Source organism: Barbus barbus (genome assembly GCF_936440315.1).
Source record: "Barbus barbus genome assembly, chromosome: 2".
Lineage (NCBI taxonomy): Eukaryota > Metazoa > Chordata > Actinopteri > Cypriniformes > Cyprinidae > Barbus > Barbus barbus.
The window spans coordinates 31,078,042-31,097,603 of NC_136730.1; the positions used below are offsets into that span (position 1 = coordinate 31,078,042).

Below are 19,562 nucleotides of genomic sequence, written 5' to 3' on the forward strand. Positions count from 1 at the left end.
GCCGGTAGTTGAGCTTATCTTCCGCTGACAGGAAGTGGCTGGTCCTTTTCCGCAGACTCCAACATGGTGAGTGCAATTCATTCGTGATAGCCTCCCAAAATAATCCACAAACATCAACGTTTTAAAGAGCGCAGTCTTCCGTTAGTGTTCCAAATAATGCTCTTTTACCCCATTAAAGATGAACCACACACAAATTGTCACGTTAAAGCGCAGATGTAATGTTTAAAATGTTGCTTAGCTCCACCGCTTAGCGGTAAAGGCGGCTCGCTGTTTCATGATGGTGTAATGCAAGTCTTTAAACTAGTTCTGTGGTTTTAATAAATATGAAATTGAATTTATATTAAGCTTACGTTGTTTAAATAGCGCGTTTCGTGGTCTATGTATTTGAATATCAAGACTTGATCTGAAGGCCGCGCCTGGCCGAGCTTGTGTTGTTGGTGCAGAGCTTTATAAGGTGCATTTATACACGCTTTGGCTGCACACAATGATTTTCTGTTATTGAATTGAGTTGTTTCTATTCTTACTCAGGCCCGAGGACCGAAGAAGCACCTGAAGCGTGTCGCAGCTCCTAAACACTGGATGCTGGACAAACTCACGGGAGTGTTTGTAAGTGGAGCTCTTCTTTCTTAAAGATAACCCTCAGTTACTTTGTATTTGTTAAGAGTTTTAGATTTGAAGAAATGAACCGCGCTTTTGAGATAAATCTGTAGGATTATGTACACTTATACACTTGTCAAGGGTTTGTAAGAAACCATGTTGACCTGTTTAATGCAAAGTGTCATGTGCTTTAACTGAGTCAACAACAATAATGTTTAAGACAATACACTAAACTTAAGTTACGTGAGGCTGTATGGAAGTGAATTGATTTATGTTTGGTTTCTATAGGCTCCTCGTCCCTCCACCGGTCCCCACAAACTGAGGGAGTGCCTGCCCCTCATCATCTTCCTGAGGAACCGTCTCAAGTACGCCCTGACTGGAGATGAGGTCAAGAAGATCTGCATGCAGAGGTTCATCAAGATCGATGGCAAGGTCCGCACTGATGTCACCTACCCCACTGGCTTCATGGGTGAGTTCTGCTGCGCTCGTCTCTAGTGATGCGTTTGGGTACATTCACTGGACTAGTATTTTAGCGGTCACCCACGAACCTACAGGTTAACATTGTAATGCAGCTAGACTGTATAAAACTCTTAATTTTATAGTAAAATGAGAGCGGTTTTCTTCAATTGGAAGTGAAAAACTGCGGGGAGACCTTTTAAGTTTGAGTTTCTCATTACAAATCCAGTGAAATGCTGCAGTCATGTGTCCACAACATTTTGAAAGTTATGCAAATGGTGTAACTGCTGCACATTACTTTCCTAAATGTATGTTAAACTGACCACATGTGCAGAGATGGTTTGCTGTGATCTGTGATGCTGAGAATGTTGCATCATGAGCTGGGTGCATATAAAAAAACGCAGTGCCTTGCAGCACAACAAAGTATACTAAATTTCAAATTGCAGCCTTTAGTGATTTTATAAGTGCACGAAGCCATATCACGCTTTCAGTTTTGGCGCAAAATCTAGATAATTTGCTACAGCAATGCTTCCAAACTGTGTTAAAGACATGAGAACTGTAAAAGATATTTTGTGGTGAAACTGTTTAGACTTGGTGGGAAGATATGACCGTATAAGGAGCATGTGGGCATCCTAAATATTCAAGAATAGCATTTTGCATTCTGAAACTGTATATCTGAACCTTTAATCAGTGATATCTGAAGTCCTTCAGTGCTTTAACATTCCTAATCCCCAAGTGCCCCAGCTGCATAACACTGAGATGCTTCACAAACAACTTTGTTGCTCTTCAGCTCGTTCAACATGTTTTTTAACTTTCAACAATCTCAGCTAACTGCAAAATTTCAGCTACACTTCCATGTACGTGTTTAGGCCATTGCCATATAACAGTGTCTCAGTATTGAGGCATTGGGTTGATGTTTACGTTAGTCAATGTTTAGGATGTGGAACCCTATATGTTCTAGTCTATGAATACCATTTTATTAAATGTATCTGAGATGTAAAATTTCTGCTTCATCACTCATGTCATTGTATTCATTAGAAATGTGTGGTATATTTAGTCACACTTTTAAATATCAGTCTCATGGTTGTCTGCCGAGTACATTGCATTCAGTACAATAAGATCTAGTCTTTACAAATCTCTGCACTGGCGTTCACAATTGAGCCTGCGAGCTGAATCTTACCAGATGGTTGAACCACAATCATCACATTGAGTGACTAATCCCTCAGTGTTGTCATAACACTCTCCTTCTCGTAGCGTTTCCACTGTGCGCCCATACTTGCCTAGTAGGTGCCAACAGGATGTTAATCTGCTGTGACTGATTTTCCACCTCAGGTGATGCGGCAGGCTGTTTATCAAGATGTTATAAAACATACCTGAGGTGGTGATCTGATGGTCACGTGTTAATGAAATGTGTTGTGCCATCCTTCTTTCAGATGTGGTTAGCATTGAGAAGACCAGCGAGAACTTCAGGCTGATCTATGACGTCAAGGGACGCTTTACAGTTCACCGCATCACGAACGAGGAGGCCAAGGTGAGCTCAATGTTCTTGTAAAATACATGACAAATAATGGATGCTATGACAGATTTTTTGTAGCTAATCCTGTTGTCCTGTTTTAGTACAAATTGTGCAAGGTGAGGAAAATCCTCATCGGCACAAAGGGAATCCCACATCTGGTGACCCATGACGCCCGCACCATCCGTTACCCTGATCCTATGATCAAGGTCAACGACACTGTCCGCATTGACCTGGACACTGGCAAAATCACAGATTTCATCAAATTTGAGACAGGTTGGTGAGCATATTGTCTAAAACTTTGTCATACTTTTTTTGTTTTGAGTTGCACATTACTTAATTGACTTTTTTTTTTTTTCTCTTTGTGTAAATAGGCAACATGTGCATGGTGACCGGAGGTGCTAACTTGGGGCGTATTGGTGTGATCACCAATAGAGAGAAGCATCCTGGTTCTTTTGATGTGGTGCATGTTAAAGACAGCACTGGCAACAGCTTTGCCACCAGGCTGTCCAACATCTTCGTCATCGGCAAGGTGAGTACAGGATTCAAACGGTTTGTTGTATGTTGTTTAATATGGGCTGATAGCAAGCAGTATTTGCTCAAACAGTGCTCAAAATTAAGACTTGAGGATTTGGGAACTTTCTGCTCATTGAGCTGCACACATTTCTACATTCACTTTTTTTTTGTTTTGTTTTTTTGTTTGTCAAGTGAGAATTGAAATTAGTTTTTTGGTGACAATAGGTAGCTGAATTTGTCTGCACACTGCAAAAAACAGACCAAAAAAGGTCTACCAAAAATCCAATTATACTTTTCATATGCAAAAGTGACAAGTGTATTAAAAACAGACCAGAGAGCAGATGTTTCAGCCCATGCTTTCTTCAGTGCTATTTTTTGGTGACGAACAACTTTTTACCTTATTACAAGTTAATAGTACTAATTCTGTGTCTCTGTCATTAGGGCAACAAGCCATGGGTGTCCCTGCCTCGTGGAAAGGGTATCCGCCTAACCATTGCTGAGGAGAGAGACAAGAGACTGGCTGCCAAACAGAGCAGCAGCTAAATCAGACTAGGAAACGCCTTGGTTTCAAATAAAAGGTTATTTACAACTACAGCAAATCTTGTCTTTTGTTGAAATGTATGAAGTGGAAAGACTTCAGAGACTCTGTTGCAGGTACTCTGAAATATATTTAGTGATCATTTTTTAAATTCAAAAAGTTATCTACTGGACTTGTCTCTATACCCACACTTGTGGTCTTGCCCACTTGTGTGTGCGTGTGCATGCGACAAGTGGGCAAGACTGTCCCAGATCTGATAAATGCCAGAGCTAAAAGCACACTAAATCCACGCTATTACTAATACTGCTTCATAGCGCTATTTGCGGCCAAGTGTATCCGATCATTCATCATGTTCAGGAACTCTGGTGCTGTGGAATTGCGTTAATTTAATTAAATATCCTATATAATTTGTCATTATGAAGTGTTGCATTTTTTATTTTATTGGTGCAAAGATGGGTTTTGTGAAACTTTGACAACTGCTTTTTATCACTTAATTCAAAGCATCACAAATACTAAATTGTGTAATCTTGTTACATAGGGACTACTGAACAGACATTTAGAAGTATTGAAATTCTAGTGTTCATGTCATGTTAGTACATATGTAGTAGGTGTTGGGATAGGCTCCTATAGTTTAAGGTAAAGTATATTTTATTGACCCTAGGCAGAAATTTATCTTGGGCTTAGAAGAGGTTCATGCATAACATAACTCACAATTAACATGGTCACAAAAATCTTAAAGACCATCCCCTGGTTTTACAGACACAGTTTTAAGCCAGTCCCAGACTAAAATGTATGTTTGAGCCGTCTCAACTGAAAATATCTTGCTCTGACATATCTTAAAATATGTCAGTGTCATTGTTCTGTGTCCAGATGCACACCTGTAATGTTTTCTTCTAAGGCATTTTTGTAAAAGTTGCTTAATTATCATAATTTAACTAAGGCCTAGTCCTGGCTTAAGCTAGGCCTCGTTTGTGAAACCGGGCCCTTGTGTTGTAGTTAAGTCTCTTAGTTAATGCTGTTTAATATCTTTATTGCAGATGAATGAATTACTAAACCGGCAACATTTCTCATTCTAGGATCAGATTGTTGTATAATCTCGTGTGCCTCCCTCAGCACTTTTTATACATGGACTGGAGATAATTGTTTGTTTGCCTATGATCTTAATGGCTGTTACTGCACTGCTAGGTTACCATACATCTATTCCACAGAGTAAGCTGTACTGTAAATAGTTTGAATGGCTGAACTGATGTCTTTTTTGTACTTGTACTGACATCTAGTGGTGTGAGTGCAGTACCACTCCAAAGTGAGCCCTTCATTTATTGGTGCTGTTGTATAAAAAAAAAAAAAAAGAAAATATATATATATATATACACTGCCGCTCAAAATTAGGGATCAGTAAGATTTTTAATGTTTTTTAAGGGAGTCTCTTCTGCTCAAGGCTGTATTTATTCGATCAAAAATACAGAAAAACAATATTGTGAAATCTTATTGCAATTTCTAATATTGTTCAATTTCTAATATTGGTTTCTTATTTTAATATACGTTGAAATATAAATAGAATATATATGTATATAAATACACACACACACCCTAATATTTCTTTATGCACATTTTAATCCAGGTGTATCTAGGCCTGTTGGCGTTCTACCTTTTTATGTTCTAAATACATAATGTATGCACATGTCATTTACTCTAAATTTTATGTATATACTTATTTTTTAAGTTCTACACACACCTGCTGTCTTCATGCCTAATTGAACTCTTGGGCCAAATACAGGGAATATGTTGAGTAAGAAGACAATTAGTCAAGCGTATAGATCTCCAGGAACAGGATTGGGTACCACTGTTGTAATCAAACATTTAGTTTAAAATGTAGTAAAAACATAGATGAGGAAAAGCTGGATCTGAGAAGTTGCTTTAAAACTGAAAGAAACTTAATCTTTGATTAAAGGTGAGCTTGCACATGGTCATTAGATTTATCTAAATCAAATATGCAGGACGTATTTCAGATCAACAGTAAACATCAGCTGAAGTCATATCTTAGCTTTGGCAGTGTTTGAATGAGTGGGTGTTTTTAAACTACAGAACATATTTGTATATATGAGGCTGCCTTAGGATTAGTTGATTCTGTGGTATGATAAGATTGGAACACACCTGTGTGTATGTTTTCCTCTTGTGCCACATAGCTGAGGCTCATCTCCAGAAGGCCATATGGGTCCTGCTGAGCTTCAGCCTGTTCCTCCTGCAGCCTTTGGCCTGCTGGTCCACAGCAGCACAGCACGGCTCACCTCAACACACATTGCAGGGGCTGTCTGCCAGAACGCAATACAAACTAAAAACACACAGGCTCTGGTGTCCTTGAGTTTAAACATTCTGCTGCATTTGAAAGCATAATCATCCTCAAACTGCTCACCCGCCTCCCTCTCCTGATGGACTTCTATCTCTGTTATCTATGGAAGCCTGTTTTTGCAACATAAAAGAAATTCTTTGGTAAGTCATAATAATGCCATAAAAGGTTGATGTTATGAGATTAAAAAGTCACTTATGACACAAGTCAAAATTATGACAAAAAATTAAGTTCCAAACGTAGGTTCGGGAGGAGCTTAAACATTCAGTCCTGTCAATCATCATTACGAGCCTATATAAGCAGCTCTCATTGCACCATCTCAGTGTCAATTCTTCTGGCAAACCCTCCACCTCCCTATCTCCTCCTTATTTCTGTTATTCTCCCTTTAGGTAGTACCACAATGGGGCATTGAACTCTGCTCAAGCCGAGCCCCATGTTCGAGCTTTCATTAAGAACAAGAAGTCATATTCGTTTAACATTAGGACCGGATGGGGCAACTCGTGAATTAAAAATGAGAAGTCTATCATCACACAAAAGTTTGACTGTTTGAATTGGTTTCACACGATTTTGACCTTTTGTCTCATAATTATGACATAGTATGTCATATTTTTCCATCATAATTGTGGTGATGTCATAATTGTGACTTTTTATGATTTACCAAAGGGTGATTTTTTCACTTTGTGTCACCATCCCGCATTGAAAGATCAAAATAAAATGAATACAGTCAAAATTATGACAGAGTTGAAATAATGAGATAAAAAGTAAATTATGACAAAATTTCAACTTTGTAACTTGTTATGACTTAGTATCTAATGATTGACATACAATGTCATAATTTTGACATTTCATAACTTTTTGGGCTTCCGTTAGTCATCGCACATTTGATGATGAAAATAAATCACTTAAATCACATTAAACTTTAGGTCAGATTTGAAGCATTTCCTCATTTATCACCCAGTATCTGGTCTGCTATCGTAAGTTAATAAGAGTCTGGCTACCGCTATCCCATGGTTCTGACTGCAAAAATATAATATTATGAAAATGAAATCTGAGCCTTGCCAGGCTACCTCACTCCCTCATATCAAACTGGGCAGAAACAGTCTATGGCAGGAGACATGAAAAGAAACTAGGAACAGAAGAGTAGAAAATAGTCCTTTCAACGAAATGAGGGGGAGGAGGTTTGCCGTTAAGAGAAGGTTCACCAGGAGTGGTTCCTGTCATACACTTGGGCCTTGTGGAGTGGGGTGGGGAACCAGGAACAATGAAGACAGTCATAACAAGAGGGAAAACAAGACCCAGATGTTTCCAATCAATTCCCTGTATGAGATAAGGTTTCATATGAAGCCATGGAGAAACATGCCTGATAAGATTATAAAACATGGAGGACTCTCAGCCTCTCTCTCCCCTCCTCTCCTCATCATTTTGACTTCACTGTGACTGTACGCTCTCTCTCGCCGTCCAGTGTGGAAAGACTGGATGAACAAAACATCTAGGTGAGCCAAGTTCTGGTTCAGGGTGGGGGAGCGTGCACACCCACCCACCCACCCACACTAGACCAGATGTGTATTTAGGGATGGGCAAATGCAAGGTTAGAATATAGACTGCAAGAAAGAGTTTTTATCTCTCCCATTGTTCTTAGTGCTGTTGGAGTCACTTTTAAAATCGCATTTGTGTGAGGCATGCGCAGAGCATGGCTGCTTTCTGAATGCACAGTGGAGTTTTCGTGAAAGATTCAGCTAGGGTCTTGTTGCACGAGTGGGTGAGGTCTCAGGCGCAGTTCATGGGAGTTTGGAGCTGTGATTTGCAGTGATCTAGTGTGAACTGGAGCGCTGCAGAGCTCCTCACAGTGGACAGTCAATTACAATGCGTAAAATGCCTGCACTGTACGCGCAATCCCGAGCAAGAGTCTCCGCCAACACTCTTCAGCGCTGGCGAAACACGCACTTTTAAAGGGAGTTTACCGTAACAGCAGAAAAGATGCCCTTCTGCAAGAGGACCATAGTCCCTAAAGATGTGTGCAAGAGGCGCGGTGCGATGTTCACGGATCTGGTGGATGTGTGCGGCTTGACTCTGTGCGCGGTGCTCCGGCAGCTGTCGGATTTATCCCGTCAGTCGGTGAGCATCCTGGAGGAGCTGGAGGGAGAGCTCGCCTCCATCTGCTACCGCTCCGGAGCTCTGGAGAATAAACTTGTCAGCCTGCAGAAGCACATCGCAGCACTGGCCACCAAACCGCCGGTCAAAAGTAGGACCTTTTCAGTACTTTACACGCTCTTGCTGACTTACAGATGTGTGTGGTTGACTTGTTTACTCACTTAGCTAATTGTCAAGTTCAAGGTCTTCTTTACTCGTGTTTACGTTCACCGAAAAACATCGCGCGCGCATTTTGCAACTATGTAAACAAAACATCACTTGACTTTCATTCTTGGGCTGCGGAGCATATTTTGAGAACAATAACGTCTTTATTAATTCTTTAGATATAAATGTAGCTGTTTCTTCTGTCGCTGTAAATATGTAGAGATGGAGGGATGATGGTCCTGTTGGAAAGAAGCAACAAATGTCTTTTTGTTCAAAACACGAACCTAGTTTTTAGTTCTAAAAAAATGAAGTGCAAAGTCACTAAATAATAACAATCAAGAATTTTACCATTGTGCTTTCTGCAAATATACTACCATACTATAGGTTTGTTCTAGGGATCCTATAGGGGTCAAATTTGACCCACATTGAAAACTATTCAACAGGTGTGTTTTTATTTGGTGCCAAGGAATATGATACGATATATTATTAAAATATGTTTTTAATATGAAATATTGATGCAGTCAGTAACACAATTTGACAAATAAGAGGCCGAAATGATAAAGAATTTTGGAACAATTTCTCAAAAAAGTCTCAGGTTTCCTGGTTAATCACTTTTAGTATTTCATAATAGCTCAGATATTTTATGTCAACTTATATATTATTATGCTATTAGTTATTAAACATTGTATACAGAGCTGCAGCTTTATGTGGTTTTTATGAATTAACCTCCAGTGTAACTCTGTCATTTACTTATGAACTCATAGCAAAAAAATCCATTCCTCGTATGCTAAACAGTTTGTTGCAGTGCTGCAGGTGTTTAGGAAAGTGCTGTTGCTTTTCTTTTTTTTGCCATTTTAGTGTTTTAGGAGAAATTTAGGCTACAGCTCCGTTGTATCCCATCATAAAGAACAATATGTCATAAAGTGTCACCTTCTAAATAAAATCGAAAATATTTTTGTCAAATTTGATTAATTTTTTTATCCAAAAAATTAAATGTCATAACTTAATTCTTCGAATGCATGATGAATTTGACGTCTTTAGATGTCATTTGTAGTCTTTTTGCCATTTTGTTTAATGTAATTTTATGACCGTTACCAGGTTTATAGTACTAACAATAACTGTTGTAACTGTGGCGTTTGGGAAACTATGGTCACCATGATGCATTTATGTAAGAGAACAGAATCAGCTGTAGTATCTTTTTTAGATTCATTTGTGACGTGTGTTGTCAGTTTTTACTATTATTACTGCCAGTGAATCTAGGCTGCGTTGGCGAGGGAGAAAGATGGCGTAAAATTGCTATTGCCACAAACGTGTAGGCCTAGTGAACAAACAAGAGATGGTCTTGTTTAAACAGAACAAATCCGTGTCAGTAGAAATCATTTGACAGCTATTCAAGTATTAGGGTAATGACACTTTCACTTCTTAATGAACAGTAAACAAATGCATTGTCCATTCTACAAAGACTGTTTATAAACAACACATTCACATTTGGCTTTGTGTTTAACTTTCACATTATAATCTGTTGTTTTTAAATCTTTCACATTTGCATTTGAGACGCAGTTGGCATCTACTCCCCCTAACACCTCCCACACTGCTCTGTGCACTGAAACTAGATAAACCTTGCCAACTTTCACCATCTGAAGATGTACAGAATATTTCTTCCATCCATTTCCTTTGTCTTATCAGAGAAAGCCTCTGTATTGTTTAGCTTAACCCTGAGCTCGGCACGTTTGGCAGTGCTGGAGTGCTTCTTTTCCTCTGTCCTTATTATTTTACAGTGGCAGACCACAGTAGAAACAAAGCATGGAGATTATCCTCTAAGTTCAGGAAGAGATCACTGGTACTGTTTTTGTTTAATACGGTAATCGTGAAGCATTAGCTGCTTGAACTTCCGCCATGCTTTGACATGTGGAAGATAAATGACGTGAATCTCTGTATGCAGCGGATTCTTTGGCTGGGAACTCTTCCCCACTGCGGTGTGGGAACTGAGGTCAGGTCCCTCTGGAGACTGTTTGATGGGGACAGGAGGTGAAGGAGCAGACTGGAGGCTTGTTTTTACAGTGACTGAACCAGGGACAGTTTTTCAGCTGCATTAAAACTGACAGTTGATTCAGCTCTTCCTGAATGTCATTCAACTCCAGCGATTACTGCCTCATTCCTCAGGCATTCACGTGAAAGTCACAAGACCAAGTGTAGGTACTGTATGTGCATGTTAAGGCAGAAGACAGAAGGTTGAAGTGGGTTATTAAGTTAAGTTTTAGGGCTTAATTTGATAGGACAGTTGAGGAGAGATTGGGATCTGGAAAAGACGGAAGTCCTGGGACTCAAACTTGGGTTGCCTGGAGGGTATGGCTCCAGCTTTTTAACATTTTCTTTTCTCTCCTACACTGTGGTGTAGATAAATTTTTTATCTCTGAATTTTTATATTAGAGATGCATAATAAATCGAGAATCCATCAATAAAATATATATTTTTTAGTCTATAAGTATTGGCTGATGTTGGATATTTGATTCTGATTGCTATTTCCCTTATTTTTACATTTTGATTACATTTGCCATCATCTAACTCTTACTTAAATCTAAAAAAAACCCTAATGATTTAAAAACACAATCAAATGTAGTCTAAAGGAAATCAAATGAAATAACTGATGTATGTTTTCATACTGTACTTTATCTTACTTTGCAGTGCAGAAGTAAGTTATTTTCTGTAAATGATTCATTGGTCAATCAAAACATTTGTGTTCCAAGCTAGTGTGTTTATGTTTCCGATAACAAATTAAAATGTGATAAGAAATATCAGTTTGCAATATCAAGCAGCAGACAGCAAAAATAACTGGAAGTGGTAGAATCCACACCTACTCTTACATTAAAAATTAGGCCTATTGCATTTAAAGTGATTGATTTTAGTTATTCATTTGTTATTTCACCAGTTTATTGGTATGATTTCATTTATTTATTCATTTTATATAAATGCATTGCTTTGTATCCCTGCTGGCAAGTGTTTAGTTTCTGTAAGTTGATGATATTGTGTTTAATGTCCATTAGTAGACTGTTCTTCCCAAGCACCGCCAATAAGCAAATTGGAAATTCTCGAAATGTATTTTTAAATGAATAAACTTGATATATTCTGATCTTTTTGAGTTCGTCTCCCTTGCTGAGAGTTTCTTATATCTGTAAATGGGTATGTGCAAAGAGTCATGAATCTGGTGCAGATTATGTATGTAAATCTTAAAGTGACTTTCATATTAATGTTTGAAGATTTATATAGAGAGAATATGCCTGACTTTTAGTGGCAAAGTGTGAAGAATGCTCAGAACTGAGTGAAGCCATTGCTTTTTTCAGCGTCTTTTAAAATCTACGAGATTAACTGGAATTTTAATAAGAATGTGTGAGAGAGAGCAAGAGAGGATAGATGGAATGAGTGAGACAGAAGATCAGAGAAACGGAGGATGGAAGGAGAAAAGTGAGTGGGCCAATGTGTTCAAGGACAGAGTGGCAAACATGTATTCATCTGAATGGAGAAGAAACTTAAAATTGTCTTATTTTTGGCCTCATTTGCTCCTTCAGCTCTTCTGGTCTGGGCTCCTGAGTTGCCATAGTAATGGTCATTTTGTTTTAAATGACTAAAAAACCCAAGCAGACCTTTTCATTGCATAAACCCAACCATAGTTACAAGAAGGTGTCACCTATCACGCTATAGTATGACAACAATGCCATGTTCCCAGCTCAAGTTAGATTATTTCTCACTTTGACCTTTTTATCAAAGACAAAACACCAAGCACAAAAATATTGAATTTGTCTGAAATTAAATGCAACAGTTGTGCAACAAGTCCAAGAGCTTCCACCTCCAGAAACTCTATTTCTTTCTTCCTTTAATGTGCTTATTTTTTGCGGCTAAGAAGGGTTGACGCATAAATTCTATAACATTGTGCGTCTGTCTGCCAGATGCCTACAGACATATCTGGAGAGAAACTCAGCTCCAGCACGCTCTCTCAAGTCAGAGTTGTGCTGTGCAGACATTTTGTGTATGTTTTTATGTTGAACATATGTAAGTCACTGCTCGCCTTTCCTGTCCTGGCGTCCCATCTCTAGGCAGTTGTGCAACTCTTGGCAAGAAAGGGTTTGGCTCTGAGACTAGACCGAGTGTGTGTGTGTAATACACTACAGTCCATCCAGCTCTTGCTATGACCCAATAGTGCTGTAATGTAGCAGAGGTCGACATGCTTTTGGCCCCCAGACACACTGAAACATTACAAAAACAGATACACTTTTGCTTAAAGGAATAGTTCACCCCAAAATGAAAATTTGCTGGAAAGGCTATCCAAGGTGTAGATGAGTGTGTTTCTTCATCTGAACATTTGGAGAAATTAATTTACCCTTACATTACTTGCTCACCATTGGTTCTTCTCCAGTGAATGGGTGCCAACAAAATGAGTGTACTGATTTAATGAGTTCAAGCAAAAGCATAAAAATCACAGTAATCCACAAGTAACAGCATCCTTCCCTGCGGAGGATCCATTTGGTGAGCAAGTGATGTAATGCTAAATTTCTCTAAATCTAAATGTGACTGTTCTAGTATATGTTACAAAATGCATAGGCATAAAAGTATTTTTTTTTAAATGCAGACAATTTAATGTTAAAATAAAATAAAACACTACTTGAGTTTACACTTTCATGGCTGTCTTAACACACTTAACACATTTTGTAATATCAAATAATGCAAAGTATTACAGTATATTTTAAATCATTATGTGTTAATAATCTATTGTTTTGCTTTAAAAAGTACACTCATTTTGATATGTTGACTAACATAATAAAGCACATGTAAAGCACTTTTAATTTGAACTGTAGTGTGTCGTTATTACATTTAATGTAAATATATTTTAAATGAACTAAATTGCAACTTCATCATTTTAATTACACCATTCACAATTACAGTGTAATTACAAATATTTTTAAATACATGACACAAGTTTTAATAGAAACTACTTTGGAATTTAGTTTACCATAAATGCTTGTCAGTACATTTGACAGTACACTTTTACCAAGTAATTATGAAATTACATATAAATATATACTTATTGTTACATCTAGTTTTTTATTCATCTGCTTGGAGACTTATAGTTAATTGCATTCGGTGGCATCACTGTTTAGTTAATGTGTCCCTTTGTGTCCTAAGTTCTTAAGTATATCCCTATTAATTTCCATTACTCATTTGATTCAGCCTGTGTCTTATTTAGCATCTTGTTTAGTGTTGTGCATATATATATGTGTATACTGTATATAATCTTGTCTTTATGTGGATGATTTTTGTACCCCAATGCTTTTTTTTGTTAATAAATGCTCTCCATGACCAACCATGACAGTACTTAAGACCTAAGTATTTTATGTCACACTAATTGCATTTAATATAATAATATAAATGTAACTTATAATATATTTAATTTTATGGTAAATAACATACACGTGTCTGATAACATTACATTCAGTTATTCTTTAAAATACTATTTTTTCCAAATAAGTACTCTTTTTAAAAGTATGCTAAAGTTTACTTCTACAAGTTTTAGGTAGCCTATGCTTTTAGTGTAATTCTCCATATTTAAAACGTTTTTTTTCATTCTTGACATTAATCTGTTTTGAGAAGAAGTTGGGAAATGTCAGGCACATTCACACACTATATGAATCATGTTATGTGTTTACTCTGTCTTCTCCTTTAAGATTCCTATCGAAAGAGAGAGAGAGGAACTACATTTCCTCTGGGCCCTGACAAACATACACACACAAACACATCCCACAGACTTAGACCAGCCACTGACCTTTGAAAAGTGTTTGTGTGAAGTTTAGCAGCTGTGTACCGTTGCATCATACTGTAATATGTTTCATCATCTTCCTCGTTGTCTTTTAGCATGATTAAACCTAACTATTGTGAACAGCTGTGCAAAAGCAGCTGTTTATGTGAAGGTAGCTGGAGATGCACCAGAAATATCCATACCATCTCAAAAACCATCCACAAGCAGTCTGAAACTATTATCCGCTTGTTACCATGGCAACCAGACAACAGGTCTTCTTATATAAGTACTGAGCATTAGCTTTGACTGAAGTGACCTCACGTTACCTCAAAGGGGGAATAATTCTGGGTAATGGGACCTGTGATAGATCCATGTAGCAGCTGCCATTACTACGGAGAGAATTCATACTGGGAACTGATTGGAGGAATATGGCAGGATATTTCCAAGGAATGCTGCTTTACATGTTGTGCACTTTAAGTCTCAGTCTCTGCTCATGGTCTGAGCACCAGGCAGCCAAAGAAAACAAAATCCCTCTGTTTATATTGTAGGGACTTCAGCTGACCCACCACTCACAACCATAAGATAATGAGAATGAATAAACAGAGCAGCACTCGAAACGTTTCATTGCCTTTTAACACACCAACTCTAGTTTGTCTGCATCTACACCTGATACTGTAGTGTTTTATCAGCACACAATTACTTAGCAATAAAAGAATCGATATTTAGTTGGAGAATGGCTCCTTGTCAAGATTAACAAATGGCCTGAGTCTGGCAGTGTTGTAATAGGTGAGAAATGATTTCCAGATGTTGGAGAGCAAGTGAAGTAACTTATAGCAGAGGGAAACAAGGAAGTGCAGAAAAGGCACAAAATCAAGAGAAAAGTTGTAGGATCTGTATTTATTCAAGATTTGTATTACACTGATTACTGCTGTGCAGTACACTGCTGTAAACCCTAACAAGTTTAATAAAATGCTCAGAGAATTTGAGTCCATTCATTGTCTGATGGTAGCCTACTGTGGTAATTGGGTTTGTCGTTGTGGTATTGAGTGGAGTCTGTGGTTAGGTCAGAAACAAGGCTGTTAGTAGATGAAAGGTGTTGTTATGTAAGTTAGTAAGCAAACTAGTAATGTGTGGTTTCTTAAGAAATTGGGCCCTCCTCCGAAATTGGCTTTCAGTTTGAACTCCAAGCGATCCCATAGATTCAAAGAACTTTTTATGGATACCGTCTTTAGTGCCTGATTACAATTTCTCCAAAGTCACGTTATGATATGAGGTATGTTACAATGAACATAGTTAGCTTATGTACTAGTGTAGCATACAAATACATGATTAGCCTGATAACTGTTTATCAAGTGAAATTATTTATATTGTCCAATATGCACTATGCACAACATGATTTAGAAGGATGATCCAATTTCTTACTTCTTTTCAAGTGGTTATTTTCAGTGAAATCAGACTGAATCAGTTCATAAAGATCACATCTCCAGTAAACACCGTTAACTACTTCCTCAATCATCTGAATAGTTTTACAGATTCTTATGGGGCAGTGTAGTGATTTCGTTTAATGGATAGAGAGTCGGAGTTTTAACCAAAAGGTTGCGGGTTCGAGTCTCAGGTCTGGCAGGGATTGTAGATGGGGGGAGTGAATGTCCAGCGCTCTCTCCACCCTGAGGTGAGACCCTTGTGCAAGGCACCGAACCCCCAACTGCTCCCCGGGTACTCTCGGATTTCATTAAAAATATCTAATTTGTGTTCCGGAGATGAACGAAGGTCTTACAGGGTTTGGAACGACATGAGGGTGAGTAATGAATGACAGAATGTTCTTTTTTGGATGAACTATCCCTTTAAAAGTGGATTTGCTTTGCTTTCAACCCTGGAGCATGAACTTTTGGAATAGTGTTAGAACCACTTTGAAGTCAAAAGTGTACAATGAAAATTAAATTGGTCCATAAAAATTTAAATCATAAAAGCCCATAATTGTGGGCAAAAATTAGTCTTCATAGTGTCGTCTTCTTGGGAGTTATTCCTATCTTAACACTGTGCAGGCAGGTTGATCAGTCTGTTCTGGAGGAGAGAGGTGTTAGAGTGCAGTATATGAACAGACAGTACCAGTGCTGAGGCTCACACTGAGTTTTAATTCTGGTGCCATAATGAGGACCGTATGTGTGAACGCACCCCTGTGCTGTGCAGCGCTACAGGCCTCGAGCTCCACCCAGTCGACACACATACACTTGCCTATTCATACTGTGAATACACACAAATACGTGTGAACATTTCAAGGAATATGTCTTTTAATTATACACTCATCACAGCGTGACAGTAGCCGAGCCATCTGATAAATGCATCAAAAATGCACTGCATGGCGAGTGTAGTGATTTCGTTTAGTGGTTTTTATTCCACATCTCTAGCCAAATCACCAAACCCACATTCCTCTGGTGGGTCTAGCATGTTTCTTGTAAACGGGTTCCACTGGCCACTAATTTCCAGTCTTCGGAGCGCTTCTGACTATAACACAAACACGGGCAATAGAGGCGGATGCCATCACATCACTCAAGGTGTCAAATTCTGCTGTGGATGTAGAGTGAAAGAGAGTAGCTGGCTCTTTCCTTTAGCCATACACCATGAAGTGTATGAAATTTGACTTTACTGCCAGTGTAGCAGTGAGTTATAGTGACTGTGCCTCACTATAAAATATATGATTTTATATTTCTTACTGTGTTACTGTCCTAAACGTCAAGAGGGGTAAACCAGCTTTGATTTGTTATAGTGTGCAGAAGTAGAGTACTACAAGGATGACGTATTTTTATAGTTAGGTTCCCTAAATATCCATTGGCTTTTGGATTATTGTAGAAAAAAAGCTGTGTCCAACAAAAGTGTATGGATTCTTACAGGTTTTGTCCATTAAGATAATCTTCAAAAATGAACACAACTTATATGGAGCATAAATACAAGAGATAAAAATAAAAATCTAAACTTAGGCTATAAACAAACTCAGTTTCACTGCCACCGCAACTAAGCCTTCAACAGATCATTGAAATTATTTAAGTCTGAGTAGAACTGTTTGCAAAAGCAGGAGTAACAAGTGTGTAAAAGCAGACTAGTGAGTACAGGTCCTTTTAAAAAAATTAGCATATTGTGATAAAGTTCATTATTTTCTGTAATGTACTGATAAACATTAGACCTTCATATATTTTAGATTCATTACAACACAACTGAAGTAGTTCAAGCCTTTTATTGTTTTAATATTGATGATTTTGGCATACAGCTCATGAAAACCCAAAATTCCTATCTCAAAACATTTGCATATTTCATCCGACCAATAAAAGAAAAGTGTTTTTAATACAAAAAAAGTCAACCTTCAAATAATTATGTTCAGTTATGCACTCAATACTTGGTCGGGAATCCTTTTGCAGAAATGACTGCTTCAATGCGGCGTGGCATGGAGGCAATCAGCCTGTGGCACTGCTGAGGTGTTATGGAGGCCCAGGATGCTTCGATAGCGGCCTTAAGCTCATCCAGAGTGTTGGGTCTTGCGTCTCTCAACTTTCTCTTCACAATATCCCACAGATTCTCTATGGGGTTCAGGTCAGGACAGTTGGCAGGCCAATTGAGCACAGTAATACCATGGTCAGTAAACCATTTACCAGTGGTTTTGGCACTGTGAGCAGGTGCCAGGTCGTGCTGAAAAATGAAATCTTCATCTCCATAAAGCTTTTCAGCAGATGGAAGCATGAAGTGCTCCAAAATCTCCTGATAGCTAGCTGCATTGACCCTGCCCTTGATAAAACACAGTGGACCAACACCAGCATCACTGACTGTGGGTACTTGACACTGGACTTCAGGCATTTTGGCATTTCCCTCTCCCCAGTCTTCCTCCAGACTCTGGCACCTTGATTTCCGAATGACATGCAAAATTTGCTTTCATCCGAAAAAGGTACTTTGGACCACTGAGCAACAGTCCAGTGCTGCTTCTCTGTAGCCCAGGTCAGGCGCTTCTGCCGCTGTTTCTGGTTCAAAAGTGGCTTGACCTGGGGAATGCGGCACCTGTAGCCCATTTCCTGCACACGCCTGTACACGGTGGCTCTGGATGTTTCTACTCCAGACTCAGTCCACTGCTTCCGCAGGTCCCCCAAGGTCTGGAATCGGTCCTTCTCCACAATCTTCCTCAGGGTCCGGTCACCTCTTCTCGTTGTGCTGCGTTTTCTGCCACACTTTTTCCTTCCCACAGACTCCCCACTGAGGTGCCTTGATACAGCACTCTGGGAACAGCCTATTCGTTCAGAAATTTCTTTGTGTCTTACCCTCTTGCTTGAGGGTGTCAATGAGGGCCTTCTGGACAGCAGTCAGGTCGGCAGTCTTACCCATGATTGCGGTTTTGAGTAATGAACCAGGCTGGGAGTTTTTAAAAGCCTCAGGAATCTTTTGCAGGTGTTTAGAGTTAATTAGTTGATTCAGATGATTAGGTTAATAGCTCGTTTAGAGAACCTTTTCATGATATGCTAATTTTTTGAGCTTTTCATGAGCTGTATGCCAAAATCATCAATATTAAAACAATAAAAGGCTTGAACTACTTCAGTTGTGTTGTAATGAATCTAAAATATATGAAAGTCTAATGTTTATCAGTACATTACAGAAAATAATGAACTTTATCACAATATGCTAATTTTTTGAAAAGGACCTGTATATGAGTGTATCTGTTTGGTCTGATGACTTTTAATGTCAACCTCTGAAGTTTTGCTATCATACATGTCAGTGCTTAAAAAAACACAAGTGGGGTTTTACTGATGTATTTTATGTTTTAACATAAAATGTGAAAATATCTTGAGCTTGTGTTGACCACAGATTTTTTTCTCAGACATTTAAACAAAAACCCATAAAAAAAAAAAATCAAAAACTTAAAAAATGCATCACATTTTGATCTTTGTTTGCTGATGTTTAATTAGTGGGTTGTAACTGCACTTTTTCCAGGTGTCTGACTTTGGACACACATAATGATTCATATTTCTTCATGTGCAGTAGATGATATAGATCAATGAAATGATGACAGTGAAAAATGTGTCACAGGTCTGGTCATATAGAGTAAAACAATGCAGCAAAACAATGCAAAGTGGAAATAATAAAAAGCTTACCATACTAAATACTTAGGATAACAAATCAATAGATTTTGGGTACATAATAGGCCTATATTTTATTGTTGTTAATGTCAAATCTGTCTGTAATGTTGAACTCCAGAGATTTTAATAGTTTAGTTTGTCTGTCACTTGGTAGAAGTAGCCGAATTAGGTAGTAGCTGAAATATTTCCAGCATGGACAGATTGCATGATATTCTACCCCTATGAAAAAAACAGCAAAAAGCTACCTAATTTTTGGCACTGTATTGCATCACCTAAGTGAAATCTGCCCTGAAACAAAACCAGTTGAGAACCACTAATATAGACGCGGTAGATCCATCAGTACATAATGTGAGAACAGCAGGTGTTTCATACCGGTGGTGATACAGTGTGAATGTGCT

The 19,562-nt window shown here is 38.4% G+C and overlaps 2 protein-coding genes across 2 annotated transcripts in view; both read left to right on the forward strand.

The window, feature by feature from the left end:
- Nucleotides 1-3,681, forward strand: LOC306877586 (small ribosomal subunit protein eS4). The gene is made up of 7 exons (XM_079429435.1): nt 1-66; nt 529-606; nt 886-1,066; nt 2,487-2,584; nt 2,671-2,842; nt 2,941-3,098; nt 3,524-3,681. The coding sequence occupies exons 1-7, from the start codon at nt 64-66 to the stop codon at nt 3,623-3,625; spliced, it is 792 nt and encodes a 263-aa protein (XP_079285561.1). The 5' UTR covers nt 1-63; the 3' UTR covers nt 3,626-3,681.
- A 3,911-nt stretch (nt 3,682-7,592) lies between these two features.
- The window catches only part of LOC306883474 (NHS-like protein 2), a gene marked incomplete at its 3' end in the record, with an annotated part of 77,261 nt that continues 65,291 nt past the window's right edge, over nt 7,593-19,562 (forward strand). The window contains exon 1 of the mRNA XM_079438759.1: nt 7,593-8,209. Within this exon, the coding sequence (XP_079294885.1) occupies nt 7,945-8,209 (265 nt within the window). The 5' untranslated portion in view covers nt 7,593-7,944. The remainder of the gene's footprint in view (nt 8,210-19,562) is intronic.

Coding starts and splice junctions, on each gene's coding strand:
- LOC306877586 (XM_079429435.1), top strand. Junction 607..885: donor ACAAACTCACGGGAGTGTTT/GTAAGTGGAGCT, acceptor TGGTTTCTATAG/GCTCCTCGTCCCTCCACCGG. Junction 2,585..2,670: donor TCACGAACGAGGAGGCCAAG/GTGAGCTCAATG, acceptor GTCCTGTTTTAG/TACAAATTGTGCAAGGTGAG.